General features: G+C 48.5%; 2 protein-coding genes across 3 annotated transcripts in view; both read left to right on the forward strand.

Annotated features, from left to right (window-relative positions):
* The first annotated feature begins 1,177 nt into the window (after positions 1-1,177).
* fam32a (family with sequence similarity 32 member A) lies at positions 1,178-6,817 on the forward strand. Its single transcript, XM_042342881.1, has 4 exons — positions 1,178-1,302; positions 3,738-3,909; positions 4,718-4,771; positions 5,839-6,817. Exons 1-4 carry the CDS (start codon positions 1,232-1,234, stop codon positions 5,905-5,907), a joined length of 366 nt encoding a protein of 121 aa, XP_042198815.1. The 5' UTR covers positions 1,178-1,231; the 3' UTR covers positions 5,908-6,817.
* Positions 6,818-10,464: 3,647 nt separating this feature from the next.
* The window catches only part of ap1m1 (adaptor related protein complex 1 subunit mu 1), a 51,735-nt gene continuing 47,266 nt past the window's right edge, over positions 10,465-14,933 (forward strand). For both annotated transcript variants that reach the window (XM_042342698.1, XM_042342699.1), the window contains exon 1: positions 10,465-10,754. In XM_042342698.1, the coding sequence (XP_042198632.1) occupies positions 10,713-10,754 (42 nt within the window). In that variant the 5' untranslated portion in view covers positions 10,465-10,712. The remainder of the gene's footprint in view (positions 10,755-14,933) is intronic.

Below are 14,933 nucleotides of genomic sequence, written 5' to 3' on the forward strand. Positions count from 1 at the left end.
GGGGTTAGGGGGTGTGTGTGGGGTGTGGGGTGTGTGTGTTGTGGGGGTGTGTGAGGGTGTGTGTGTGGGGGGTTAGTGGGGGGGTGGGTGTGGGGGGGTTAGGGTGTGTGTGAGGGGTTAGTGGGGGGTGTGGGGGGTGTGGCTCTGTGAGGGTGTGTGTGTGGGGGGGGTTAGTGGGTGTGGGGGTGTGGGGGTGTGTGTTTGGGGGGGGTTAGTGTGAGGGGGGTGTGTGTGTGGCTGTGGGGGCTGTGTGTGGGGCTGTGTGTGTGGTTAGGGGGGGTTAGTGTGGGTGTGTGTGAGGGGTGTGTGAGGGGGTGTGGCTGTGGGTGTGTGTGGGTGTGGTTAGGGGGGGGTTAGTGTGGGTGTGTGTGTGTGTGGGGGTGTGGGGTTAGTGTGTGTGTGTGTGTGTGTGAGGGTGTGTGTGTGTGTGGGGTTAGTGTGAGGGGGTGTTGGTGGGGGTGTGGTTAGGGGGGGGGGTTAGTGTGTGTGTGTGTGGGGTTAGTGTGAGGGGGTGTGGGTGGGGGTGTGGTTAGGGGGGGGTTAGTGTGGGTGTGTGTGTGTGTGTGGGTGTGTGTGAGGGGGTGTGGGGTTAGTGTGTGTGTGAGGGGGTGTGAGGGGGTGTGGGGTTAGTGTGTGAGGGTGTGGGTGTGGTTGGGGGGGTTAGTGTGAGGGTGTGTGTGTGTGTGTGAGGGGGTGTGTGTGTGAGGGGGTGTGGGGTTAGTGTTAGTGTGGGTGTGGTTAGGGGGGGTTAGTGTGTGTGTGTGTGTGTGAGGGGGTGTGTGTGGGGGTGTGTGTGAGTGTGGGGGGGGTTAGTGTTAGTGGGGGTGTGGTTAGGGGGGGGTTAGTGGGTGTGTGAGGGGTGTGGGTTTAGTGTGTGTGTGGGTGTGTGTGGGGTTAGTGTGGGTGTGGTTAGGGGGTTAGTGTGAGGGGTGTGTGTGAGGGGGTGTGTGTGTGTGTGAGGGGGTGTGTGAGGGGGTGTGGCTGTGGGTGTGTGTGAGGGGGTGTGGGGTTAGTGTTAGTGTGTGTGTGGTTAGGGGGGGGTTAGTGTGGGTGTGTGTGAGGGGGTGTGTGAGGGGGTGTGTGTGAGGGTGTGTGTGGGTGTTGGTGGGGGTGTGGTTAGGGGGGGTCAGTGTGTGTGTGTGTGAGTGTGAGGGTGTGTGTGTGTGTGTGAGGGGGTGTGTGTGTGGGTGTGTGTGAGGGGGGTGAGGGGGTGTGGTCTGGTGCCGGGGTGATGGCGGAGTATCAGGCCGTACAGCGCGGAGCTCTGAGGCTCAAAGGAGTGGCCGAGTTGGGCCTTAAAAAGTAAGTCCGGGAGTGTGTGAAGGGAAAGGAATCCCCGGACCGCGGGCCCGAGAGAAGCCGCGGCATAAAGTTAGGCGCTGCCGCGGGGGAGAGAAGCTCAGACCACCGGGAGCCGCTCAGCCGTCTGTGTGTCACTGTGTGTCACTGTGTGTGTGACTGTCACTGTGTGTGTATCACTGTGTGTGTGTGTGTGTGTCTGTCGCTGTGTGTGTATCACTGTGTGTGTCTGTCTCTGTGTGTGTATCACTGTGTGTGTGTGTCTGTTGCTGTGTGTGTGTATCACTGTGTGTGTATCACTGTGTGTGTGTGTCTGTCGCTGTGTGTGTGTATCACTGTGTGTGTGTGTGTCTGTCGCTGTGTGTGTATCACTGTGTGTGTCTGTCTCTGTGTGTGTATCACTGTGTGTGTGTGTCTGTCGCTGTGTGTGTATCACTGTGTGTGTGTGTGTGTGTCTGTCGCTGTGTGTGTATCACTGTGTGTGTGTGTGTGTCTGTCGCTGTGTGTGTATCACTGTGTGTGTGTGTGTGTCTGTCGCTGTGTGTGTATCACTGTGTGTGTGTGTGTCTGTCGCTGTGTGTCACTGTGTGTCTGTGTGTGTCTGTCGCTGTGTGTGTATCACTGTGTGTGTGTGTGTGTGTCTGTCGCTGTGTGTGTATCACTGTGTGTGTGTGTGTCTGTCGCTGTGTGTGTATCACTGTGTGTGTGTGTGTCTGTCTCTGTGTGTGTATCACTGTGTGTGTCTGTCGCTGTGTGTGTATCACTGTGTGTGTGTGTCTGTCGCTGTGTGTGTATCACTGTGTGTGTGTGTGTGTGTCTGTCGCTGTGTGTGTATCACTGTGTGTGTGTGTGTCTGTCGCTGTGTGTGTATCACTGTGTGTGTGTGTGTCTGTCTCTGTGTGTGTATCACTGTGTGTGTGTGTGTCTGTCGCTGTGTGTGTATCACTGTGTGTGTGTGTGTCTGTCGCTGTGTGTGTATCACTGTGTGTGTGTGTCTGTCGCTGTGTGTGTATCACTGTGTGTGTGTGTCTGTTGCTGTGTGTGTATCACTGTGTGTGTATCACTGTGTGTGTCTGTCGCTGTGTGTGTATCACTGTGTGTGTATCACTGTGTGTGTCTGTTGCTGTGTGTGTATCACTGTGTGTGTATCACTGTGTGTGTCTGTCCCTGTGTGTGTATCACTGTGTGTGTATCACTGTGTGTGTGTGTGTGTCTGTCGCTGTGTGTGTATCACTGTGTGTGTGTCTGTCGCTGTGTGTGTATCACTGTGTGTGAGTGCTCTGAGTTGCTGTCTGGCATGAAGGGCACCATGTAATGCACGTTGTTGTTGTTGTACCAGCCTGGCTCAGTTGGTCTCACTCTTGCCTCTGGAGACGACCTACACGGCGCTGTCCTTGAATGGTTCAGATCGTACCTCTCGTACCACCTCCACTTCATCTCCACGCACGACTTCTCCTCTAACCCCCGCACCGTCTCATCCGGCGTTCCTCAGGGCTCTGTCCGTGGTCCCCTCCTCTTCAATATCTATACGCTCCCTCTTGGTGACTTGGGATCAACTTCCACATGTGTGCGGATGACACCCAACTCTAACTCTCTGCCTCCACCCTCAACTCCAGGACCACTGCTGTCCTGACAGAATGTCTGTCAGACATCAAGTCCTGGATGAGAGCCAACTTTCTTCAGTTGAACGTCAACAAGACCGAGGCTCTCCTGGTTGACTCCCCGTCAGCGCCTCCTCACCTCAGGCGCTGACAGCATCACTGTCCATGGTCGCGCACTCCACCTTACTAAGCCAGTCCGGAATCTTGCACCCACCCTCTGGAAATCCATCCCACAGTCCTCCCACAGTCTCTCCATCTCGCCCCCTCCCTCGCCACCTTCAAGACCCACCTCAAGACCCTCCTCTTCGCCCGTGCTTTTGATCTCCCTGCTCCCCCGCCCCTGCCCTCCATTCTCCCCCACCCCGACCCTCAGCTCAGGTCCATAACTCTGTCTATCCAGCGGCTTAGGATGTCCTCCCAACGTGAAGGGCGTTGTACAAATGTAATTTTGTTGTTGTTGTTGCATTTTCGGATCCCACAGCGCTATTCGAAAAGAGGAGGATGTTCCTCTCTCGCAGTGCCCTGTCCTGGCCGACATCCCCCCAAGTAAAGTCGGTCACTCACTCCATGGCTGTTTGTAAGACATTGCCGTGCGCAAACCGTTTTTGTGGTAGAGTTTGTGTGTTGATCGCAAAAGATGCGACAACAGGGCACCACTGTTGCTCAGTGTTATACGCACGCACATCCCCATCCCTTTCCTGTCAAAACAACTTGCTATCTCCCTTGCCTGGAAGTTCTGTTGTCTCGTATCTTTTTTTTCCCTCTGAGTTGAAGCTGGTTCACACACTGCTGCTAAAACCAGCCAAGCTAAAGCCGTAACTGGGCTCTTTCTTCCAGGAAGAAAAAGAAGGTTAAAGATGCCAAGAAAATGCTCCAGCAAATTAGCACAAGTCAGCAGCAGCTGCAGCCGATGGGGGACACGAAGGAGGAAAATGCTGGGCAGAGAATGGCAACCGTGGACAAGCAAACTCCAGCACAGAAAGCATTCGATAAAATGCAGGAGAGACGGGTGAGCGTCTAAAGAACACCAACTGGCCGCGCTCATGATCTGGTTTATTCCCCAGTTACTGTTGAATCTAATTGTGTAAAGCATTTAGATTCGTGTTCACGCTGGTGAAGGAATATCCCTCAGTAGAAGAATCCTTGCTCCCAGTAAATGATCTGCCCCTCCACATCCCGCTGAGGAGGCACTGGTAGGCATCAACAACGCCCTGAAGTACTGCGGCCCCAGCTGGCTCAGGATCCTGACTGCCGAGACCGCCATAAGGTGCTGACTCCATTCTGATGCTAGATGCTGAATCGAGCTTGGAGTTAGATCAACTCACAGAGGAAACCCTGCAAATCGGCCACACTGGGAGGGTTAAAAGGGAGACTAGCCTAGTTTCGGCTGATACTCCCAATATATTCCTGGCCCAGGAGGAGAGAACAACAACAAAAAGATTCCATTTATAGAGCGCCTTTCACGTCGGGAGGACGTCCCAAGCGCTACATTGTCCGAGGTGCCGTCCTTCAGATGAAACATCAAACTGAAGTTCCGTCTGTCTGTTCGGGTGGATGTTAAAGATCCCGTGACACTATTCAAAAAGTATTCTGGCCAGCAATCTCCCAAATAAAGTTGCTCACTCACTTCACGTCTGTTTGAGGGACATTGCTGTCCGCAAATTGGCTGCTGGGTTCACCTGTGAAGTCGTTATACTTCGCAGTAAATCGTGTAGCATTCTGGAGACGAGCTCCTGAGGTGAAGCCGCTGTATCAAATGCACCAATGATTATTATTGTCATTTATTAATAATAATTTTTTTTTAACCCCCCCTCCAGCAAATTGAAAGAATTTTGAAGAAGGCGTCAAAAACGCACAAGCAGAGTGTGGAGGTGAGTCTCGGATGAACCCTGGGGCACGTTTCCAATACAAGCGCTCTTCGTACGATACGGAATGCGAAACATCTGGAACTTCGTTCCAATTAAAATTTTCAAATAAGGTGAAACTTACGCTCACGGGACGTGGTTCCGGGAATTATTTCTTTATCGTAGAGGTGAGAACCGCTTGCATCTGGGACGTCATTTTGACTCCCAATCCGCCAGTGAAAGATTAATACCCGGGAATTTCATTGCCACAGACTCCCGTCGGTCCGTCATCCAAACAAAAAACGTGGGACGATGGTGGATGGGTCCGTTCGGCTTTTGCGGTGTCCGTCTCCGGCCACCGGGTGGTGCTGTGGTTTCGCACAGCGGCTGCGAACCGACGCGTCTCTCATTGGATTGCTTGCAGGGCCGCCTGGTGGCGGAGGGGCAGTGGTGCATCTTAGAGTAATCATAATAATAATAATAATAATAATAATAATAATCCTTGCATTTGACGCAGCGCCTCATCACGTCTCCGAGACGTCTCAAAGCGCTTCGCGGGATACACTATTAAAGTGATTTCACTGTATATTTTGTGGGCGAAGCGCGGCGGCCCATTACCCGCAGCAGTGTCCCACAAGCGGTCGTGGATTGAGTGACCTCGTATTTTTTTTTCTCTCTGGTTTCGGTAAACGCAGGCAACGCTTCTGCTTTGTAGTTCAGTTTCAAGTGTAACTGAAAACCTTAGTAGCAGGGGTTGTGGGACACATGACCTACTTAGTACGCTGGCCTTCCGACTCCAGGGGACACGTCTGATTTAGCTCAGCTTCGGACTGGGGTTAAGGCACATTTATGGGACAGTCCAGGGAGCTTTGCATTGCCCCTTTGCCACGATAGCACAGGTGTGAAAAAGGAGATGGGAGCGCTCAATGCTGATATCAGCGGAAATGGTGCGAAACATCATCCACTCCAACATCAGCACCTCTTACCGAGCACGAAAATTCAACCTTCAAAAAGCCCTGTAGCGTGGTGGGTGGGTTATGCTCTTTAGATCTGAATGTTGCCAGTTTAATTTCTTGTATTTTCTTTTCTGGCAGGAATTTAACAGACATCTGGACACCCTGACAGAACACTATGATATTCCCAAAGTCAGCTGGACTAAGTGAGGTCGTGGACGGGTTTCCCCACTCCTCTGTTCTGGTTTTCCATGTTTTAAGGAGGAAGAGTTGCTCCTTGTGTCTCTGATAACAACAATGGCTCTTTAACTGGTTTAACTGATGGCTGAGTTTGCTGCTCAGCTGGAATCCGGTGGCTATTAGCTGTACTATTCTGCTTATATAAAAAAAATCTGGTTTAATTCTCAACCTGCGTTGATCTCAGCCAGGCCGCAGTTGAGGCAGTATTTGGCTGTATTTCACCCACAAAATACACAGTCAATTCACTTCATGGTATATTCTGTGAAATGCTTTCAGACGTCTTGAAGACGTGATAAGGCTCTATGTCAAATGCAAGGATTGCTATTATTTGGCCTCCGCCCATCCCTAGCTTAGGGTGAGGGAATCAACCTGAGCCCCCAGTCCTGATCACTATCCTCTATCTATTTCCTCCCCTGTTGCTGAAGCTGCATTTTGTGGGTGAGGACTGCAGTGAACTAGTCTGTGATGTGCCTGCAGTCAAATAACCCATAGAGCTCACTGTGAAAGCTTATTTCTGTACAGCTCCAGTATTGTTTCCAGTGACCATTATCACAGAAATATGCTGGTAGAGCATTGTGATAGTGCAGTCCTGAATCCTACCTGTACTTCATGGAGTACAGGTAGCTTCATGGGGCTTGATCTTTTAGATTTTAAGCTATAAATTTTGTACATTGGATAAGCACATCTTTTTCTTTATTTTTCTTGTTTTTGTTTCTTTTTCCGCAGCAGAATTCTCAGCCCCCTTGTTCTTGTAGAGGTTTGTCTGATAAAACTATTTTTGCTTTTAGGTCTTTTGGTGAGTTTTCTCAGTCGTATTGCTATCTGTAAAGAACTATTTGCAACCTGCTAAAACCAAAATAAAATGAGAAACTCCATTGCAGAAATAATGTTTTTAATTCAGAATTAAACTTCCCCTCATTACTCCCACCCTCCCAAGTTCGTACAGAACTAACCACACATTCAACCCTCACGCATAGTAGTTCCATTCTCTGAGGTTTCTTTCAAGGTTAATGTAGATTGGAAATCTACGAAGCGGGAGACACTCACTCACTCGCTCTAGAAGAGGGAAAGTGGACAGATAGTTCAGGTTTATTAAAGAATCATAGAAATCTACAGTGCAGAAGGAGGCTGTTTGACTCATTGCGTCTTCAGTGGCTCTCACAGTAAACTTTATTCAATTCCACTGTTCCACTTTATCCCTATAAACCTTCAAACCTTTGTCTTTCATATACCTGACTGCTTACACAGCGAGTGATGAATACAGTGGAAAGCCATGTATCTCCATGTCAGCTATGTGTATCAGACACTAATGCGGAAGTAAATGCAGGGCATCACAGGCGTGCAAGCAACTGGACTTATTTTCTTGCTGCCAAAGTGAAGGTGTCTTTTCCGAAGTGTGGGGTTAGAGAATGTCACAGTGAGAGACACACATTAAACTCCTGTTGGATCAGGGGAGTACTGGAAAGAAACTTAAGTACAGTGTTCATGCTGATTTGGGAAAACTGCCCTATAATGGATTTGGCCCAATTTATTCTATCTCCTGGAGGACACTCATGCTCACCAAACTGCAAAATAAAGCAATAATTTTGTAATAGTCCACCATCCACACATTAAAATCTGGTTCCTTTCCATCACAGACAATATCCTCCCTACACCAGCTGGAGCATATTGGAACCCATGGAGTTTGTTAAGAACTTTACTGCCAATAGCAATGATTAATGGTTGTCTGTACGTAGATTACATATTGTGTTGAAACGTTGTGTGTCTGTTTACTTCCAATTGTCTCTCCTCCTCCCCCCCCAAATCCTTGGGTTACAGTGTTAGCCTGTTGTTACATGAGTACATCACTGCTGTAACACATGTGGGAGTGATGTGATAATAAATATAAGTGGACACATGTGTTACAGCTCCCCAGCGTAAATTGAAGATGAGAAAAAGCTCTTTGGCCATTCAGGCAAATGTCCCTTTGCCAATTGTTTTCCACATCCCACATTTCCACATCCTTCCTGCAATCATCCTATCAGAGTATTTACAGCATCGGAGGAGGCCATTCAGCCTGTCATGATAGCTGTGTTGGAGGCAAAGCCCAATTAAATTAATTAATTAATTAATTAATACCTCTCTCTGATCACTCGGCTCCCACTACCAACTTGGGTGCCAACCTAGTGTTGTTAAATGCTTTGGGATGGCCTCCAGATTTGAAAGGCGTGTACATTTAAATTTGTATTGTATATTATATCTACTTTAACCTCATTACTCTGCCCTTCCCCGAATCTTTTAATATTGCTGTTCCTCAACTATGTTTCCAATTCCCTTAAAATGCTGTTATGTATTTTTTTGGTCATCTGGGCATCTGACAAATGCGGGAACCCATCACTATTTAATTGTATCCAAACCAGACTGAGACATGTTAAGTTTAACAGCCCAATCTAGGAAGGTAATCCAGATTTTATCAACCTTGCGTAAAAACGCTCTACTTTTTTTGTGTGATGACAGTTTGGACCCATTCGTTACTGCCTCGGTGAACATATTTATATGCTTAAAAGACGAGATATATAAGTTTTAAAAGATTTTTTGTTAAAAGCTGGCAGTTAAAAACTTAATCACATTGAAATGCCTCAATGCAAATTAGAAATAATTGCTGTTAAATGTAGTGACTTTTCTAAGCAAATGAGCCGGTAAGGATGCACAACCTGCCACAAGGCGAATAAGCAATTGATCGACATGATTGTTGGCCTGGACACTGGGAGGTATTCCCTTCTTGTTTTGAATAGTGTCACGGGATCTTTAGTGTTCACCTGAGTAGGCAGTTAAGTGCTTTGAAATGTCCTCCAGACTTCAAGGCATTATATAAATGTAAATTTGTCAGGCAGTCAGGATCTCATTCGATTTAACACCTCAGCTAGAAGATGATATCTTCACTAATACAGGATTTCCCTGGATTGTACTGGGCTACTCTCATGTTACAATTTGAATATTGAGTATTAAAATATATATTTCTCTATTAAACTGAAAAACACTGTCAGCTAACCAGTGCTCTCATCTCAGTCAGAAGGCTATGGGTTCAAGCCCTATGTTCATAGAGTTATACAGCACAGAAGGAGGCCATTCGGCCCATCGCGTCTGTGCTGGCTCTTTGAAAAGAAATAAATGAATCGTAGTTGGCAGGATGTCGACGTTGGCGCTTCGAGCTCACAATCCAGGCTGACACTTGTGCAGTGCAGTGCAGGGAGGGTGTGGGAGCTGCATTGTTGCAGTTGCCATCTTCCGGATGAATGTTAAGTCGAGGTCCCGTCTGCCTGTCCAGGTGGACGTTAAAGATCCCATGGTGCTATTCGAAAAGTAAAGTGAATTTTTCCAATAGTCTTGGCCAACAACCCTCAGCTTATCAATTGGTCATTCACCTCGTAGTTGCTTGTCAGTCATTGAAAATTGACTGCTGTGTTCGCCCACAAAACCAGTCACAAGACTTTGCAGAGAAAGCCCTCTGCGGTGTGAACGACAACAAACAACAACAAATTATATTTGAATAGCGCCTTTCATGTCAAGAGGACATCCCAAAGTGCTGAAAAGATGTGGAAAGGTGAGGATTATTATTATAGGATCACGTTTTGTTTGCTGGTATATGAGGAAACTGATGATTTTGCATAACACTGCCCAACACAGACTGGGAGTTCCACATATGCACTCCCATCTGCGTGTGGAAATTTCCTTGTGTCTGGGATGGAGTGCGGGCTCTTGTCCCTGGAGGAAAGGACGCACCCTGCTTCCCTAATTCAGGGGAGTATTAGGCGCAGGTTGACGAGAGACAAGACTTGGGGACCCAGAGTGTGAGTGCATTGGGCGGGTATCCGCTGGCAGTTTTAAGAGGCTTGCGTTTGCTGTAATAACGGCGGGTAATAATACACTACAAAATTGCATGGTGTGAAAATTTGTATAGTGTGAAAGGCTTTACACAAATGTAATTTGTCACGTAATAAGGTGTGATATTAAGTACAATGATTATTATTGTTGTTGTGGAGTCCTGTAGCTCAGTGGTTAGAGCACTCGCTTTGCAAGTGAGAGACCTGAGTTCAATTCCAGGCAGAGGGCGAAACCTTGGGCAAGTTTCCTTACTCCACACAGAGCCTAATAATAATCCCTCCAAAACAAAAAACAATAATAAATTGGTCATTTTCAATCCATGACTGTTTGTGGGACATTGCTGTGTGCAATTGGCTGCCGCGTTCGCCCACAAATATACAGTCAATTTACTTTACAGTGTGTTCTGTGAAGCGCTTTGGGACGTCCTCCCGACCGGAAAAGCGCTATATCAAATGCGAGGATTATTACTATTATTACTATTATTATTATTCAAAGCACTGCCTCAGGCTCTTGGTGTGTCAAAAGATGCTCTTGCCCTGACTTTCGTCACGTGATGCGGGTGGGCCAGAGGCCGTCACGTGAGGCGGGTGGGCCTGAGACTCGCAGAGCAGCCTCACGGCGCCAGGGCCAATCGGAGCGCGTGTTGCTGGTCGGTTGCCGGAAGCGAGCGGCTGAGCTTCCGCCAAGCTGTGTGCGTGTGTGTGTGTGGTGATGCCGCGGCCCGGCTGACGGTGCGGCGCGGCCGAGAGCTTTTTGTTGCCGCCTTTTAAAAAAAATTAAAGGAGAGAAGAGACGCCCGGGGCCGGGTGTGTGTGTGTGTGGCAGGGCCCGAGCCGGCCAGCGGACAGCGCGGGGGAAAAGGTCGGCGTGTGAGCGAGGGAGGGCGGGAAGGAGGTTGCGGCGGTTGGAAGATGTCGGCCTCCGCCGTTTACGTGCTGGACCTGAAGGGGAAGGTGAGGCGTGGGAGAGCGGGCGGCGCATGCGCAGACGCTGGCTGGTGTGGTCCAGACATCCCATCACCCCATCCATCCAACTAACCACTCAACCCCCACCCTCCCAACCGCCAGCCACCCAACCCCCAACACCCGCCACCCACCCAACCCCCACCCACCCACCCCAACACCCGCCACCCCCCAACCCCCACCCACTCCCCACCCAACCCCACCACCCAACCCCCACCCACCCACCCAACACCCGCCACCCACCCAACCCCCACCACTCCCCACCCAACCCCCACTCCCCACCCACCCCACCCACCCACCCAACCCCACCCACCAACCGCCAGCCACCCACACCCACCCAGCCCCGCCACCCACCCAACCCGCCACCCACCCAACCGTCAGCCACCCACCAGCCACCCACCCAACCCCACCACTCCCCACCAACCCACCCACCCATCGGCCAGCCACCCAACCCGCACCCACCCAACCACCCACCACTCCCCGCCACCCCACCCAAACCCGCCACCCACCCAACCCCCACCACCCACCCAACCCTGCCACCCACCCAACCGCCAGCCACCCACCCAAACCCCACCCACCCGCCCGCCAACGACCGGGAAACACTCAGCGGGTCAGGCAGCATCTATTGGAGAACGGGAAGTGAGTTAACGTTTCGGGTCCGCGACCCTTCGTCAGAAGGCGTTCTTGGTTCTGACGAAGGGTCGCGGACCCGAAACGTTGACTCACTTTCCTTTCTCCATAGATGCTGAGTGTTCCCAGCCACTTCTGTTTGTATTACTGTAAAGTGGTTTGACTGTATTTTGCGCACAGCAATGTCCCACAAACAGCCACACAGTGAGCTAACATGTTATCTGGGGGCTTGTTGGCCAGGACAACAGGAGAAACTCTCTTCTCTTTTCAAATTGCTGCCATGATGGGGGGTGGGGGGAGTCTTTAACTTCCAACTGAACAGGCAAAACAGACCTCGGTTTGACATCTCATCCGAAGGACGGCAACTCCAACAATGCAGTTCTTCCCCCAAGCAGTGTGCTGGAGTTTCAGCCTGGATTGTGTCGGCACCTCCGACAAATGAGACACACCCTCAGATCTTCGATTGTGATTCAAAGATACAATCAATCCCCAGGGCAACCTCTCCCAGTGCCTCGCCTCCCAGCCGTTAGCAACTTTGTCGACGATTGAATGCCGCAGCACTCCAGCCTTCTGCCCTTCGCAAAACGACCATGGAGTGAACGAACGACCAGTCGAGTTTCAGCCTCGCCTGGTTTGGTCATGCCCTCGCCTCTTGAGGCATTGAGTCAACAGACAATTGTAGGTTCAAGCTCTGAACCCAACACTGGACTCATAGTCTAGGCTGCCGCTTCCAGTACAGTGCTTAGGGGGAGAGCTACATTGTCGGAGATGACATCCTTCAGATCAGAGGTTAAACAAGGTCCTTTCTGTCTGTTCAGGTGTACGTTAAAAATCCCTTGGTACTATTTGGAATGATAATGTGTGTCAGCCTGGCCCAGTGGTAGCACTCTCGCTTCTGAGTCAGAAGATTCTGGGTTTGGGCACCTCTTAACATTGCAGTACATCCCCAGCACTGGACTGTCAGCTTTTAGACTGTAAGAGTTCCAAGTCCAAAAGTGGGGCTTAAACCCACAATCTTGTGACTCGGCGGCAGATTGTGTGTGGTCCGAGGGTCTTAGATGGCCCAAAGATTCTTCTTTCCTTGGGAGTAATACCTCTTGTACCTTTGCATTGGTTTCACTGATATTGCTTGGAAAGTTTTCATGTTAATGTTTCTGCCTTAGTACAATAGCTTTTTGAATTGTGGCCCATCCCAAATCTTCGTATCACTCATAATCAATGCCATTTTTGTTTAAATTGTGTATCATAATTAGAAACTAGTGCTTGCTTCCTGCGTTTAAATAGGCTTACACTTTCCTCCAGAGTGGGAAAAGATACCCTTGTTGCAAGGCAAAGCTTTGCAAGTTCAGCCATGGCAATATTTGGTGTCTGCGTGCGAAAAGGGAAATCAGCTCTTGATATAAAAATTGCTTTCAATTCTCTTGAGGACCCACTTGCTGGAAGGTGTGTGTGGATTTCAGGTTATTGAACAAGATACAGGGTTGGGATCTGCTGTAATTCAGTGTTGCCGAGGCTGACACATGAATCATATTTGGTTGAAGTACCTGAAGATGTTTTTGTAGCTTGTGGAACTACTCAGCACATGGAGATGAGAAAATTGATGGAGTAGGGAGAGAGAAATGGTTTTGCGGTTTATATCACTTCTCTGATCGTAAATCCACTTTGACTCAATTGATAGCATTTTGCATGTGGCTCAGATCATTTGGACTCAAGTCTGACTTCCCAGTGCAACACTGAGGGAGCACTGCATCCTTTGGATGAGATACTAAACCAGGACCCCTAGTAGATAAGCCTGATCTAAGCAACTTATTGGATTGTTCTCTTAGTATAGCCATTGGTCATTCCTTATCCAAATTCATACAACAGTCATTAATTAGTTATTTATCTCATTGCAGATTGTATAAAATTGCCTGTACTCTGCATTTGAATGTATAAATAATTACACATCAAAGTAACTGATTTTGTGAATGGGTTAAAGCAGTTTGAAATGATAAAATTAAGTCAGATTTCTGGTTTTTTTCACTCAACATTTGCTGCAGTTGAAAGTTCTCCATTTTGTCGAGCGCGATACGTGATCAGTTTCACAATCTCCCTGTTCAGTTCTTGTTCCTGCACCATAGTGTAGTTCTGCAACGTTATTCTTATTAGAGCATGACTAGTTTATGACATTGTTCTTCCTCCATACACTGTTGTGGCTCTGCTCTTTCCTAGTTTCACTCCTGGCTGTCCTGGCATTATCGTGTGGTTTCCCTGAAGGAATTTTTCATTACCTACATGGGTCCCCTTTGATGACTTTATCCTCGGTGTGGGGTCCACTTCCACATTTTCACAGATGACACACAACTCTGTCTTTCTGTCTCTGTTCTTGATTCCAGAACCACTGATGTTCTGACAAACTGACTGTAAGACACCAAATCCTGGATGATCAATTTAATGTTGACAAAACTGAGGCCAACCTGCTTTGCTCCCTCCAGCACCTACTCACCTCAAGTGCTGTTTTGATTTCTCTGGTTTCTCACTCTCAACTCACGGAGCCTGTGCAGACCCACTGCAGTTTGTTCGACTTTCAACTCTCCTTCAGACTTTTTATCTGGGCTCTGACCAAGTCCGTTTTCCTCCATCTTTTCAATCTTGTTTACCCCATCACTATCTCACCCTCAATGCAGCCAAACTCCCCATCTTTTTGACTGGTTTGAGTCACTTTCCCCCTGCTTCCCTCCTACCCCTGGTTCCCTCGCAGCTCGGACTCCCTGCTACCCCTGGTTCCCTCGCAGCTCGGACTCCCAACTCAGCCTTTGTAAACCTCTTTGAGATATTTTGCCCATGTGAAAGGTGTCAATATGTAGTTGATTAGTGAAGAACTTTGTGTCCAGCTGTCTTTCCCATGAGTTCTTCCTTGTGTTAATGCAGTATTAACACAGAGGAAGTGATCTGTGTTGCTTGAGCTTACTGCTTCCCAGGGAGAAAAGTATGCCAGGATTTTCCTAACCATGCAGACTGTAAAGATGACTGGAGCCAGAATTTTCACATAAACTCTACACTAAAGAGGTTAGATTGATTGTTCCTTAGCTGCCTATTTCCATACCAAGATGGTAATTAACTATTGGAACAAATTACCAGGAAGGGAGGTTGAGGCCTGGATGCTGGCCTTGTTTACAAAATAGCTTGATGCTGTGACAGCAAGACGGTATCTGGAAGGCTGAAGTAGGCCAAGAAGCCATCTTCTTCTGAAACGATCTTGTGAAACTGCTTCCTATTTGTGTGCTACAATGGAGGGCTTGAAACCCTGGTTTCCTGTGGCCACAAATTAATTATTCTGTGGTATGATTTTGGTAGGGGAGTTCACAGGCTGATTGGTTATTTATGGATGATGTATTTTATAATGAAATGCAAGGTAATAAAAGTGGTGGGGGAGAGAGAGTGATACAGAAGCAAACAATTTAGTTGGGAAGAAAGAAGTCATACTTTTGCAATAATATTTGATTCTTAACAAGAGTGCAAGGAAACTGAGATGCTGAATTAATTGTATATTTTGGAGGG

The sequence above is a fragment of the Callorhinchus milii genome, unplaced genomic scaffold (genome assembly GCF_018977255.1).
Source record: "Callorhinchus milii isolate IMCB2004 unplaced genomic scaffold, IMCB_Cmil_1.0 Scaffold21, whole genome shotgun sequence".
Classification (NCBI taxonomy): domain Eukaryota; kingdom Metazoa; phylum Chordata; class Chondrichthyes; order Chimaeriformes; family Callorhinchidae; genus Callorhinchus; species Callorhinchus milii.

What these genes read in the sequence shown, in the direction of transcription:
- fam32a (XM_042342881.1), top strand. Translation starts at nt 1,232, where the DNA reads ATGGCGGAGTATCAGGCCGTACAGCGCGGAGCTCTGAGGCTCAAAGGA. An exon ending in GCCGAGTTGGGCCTTAAAAA is followed by an intron (nt 1,303 to 3,737) that starts GTAAGTCCGGGA and finishes TCTTTCTTCCAG; the next exon opens with GAAGAAAAAGAAGGTTAAAG. An exon ending in CGCACAAGCAGAGTGTGGAG is followed by an intron (nt 4,772 to 5,838) that starts GTGAGTCTCGGA and finishes CTTTTCTGGCAG; the next exon opens with GAATTTAACAGACATCTGGA.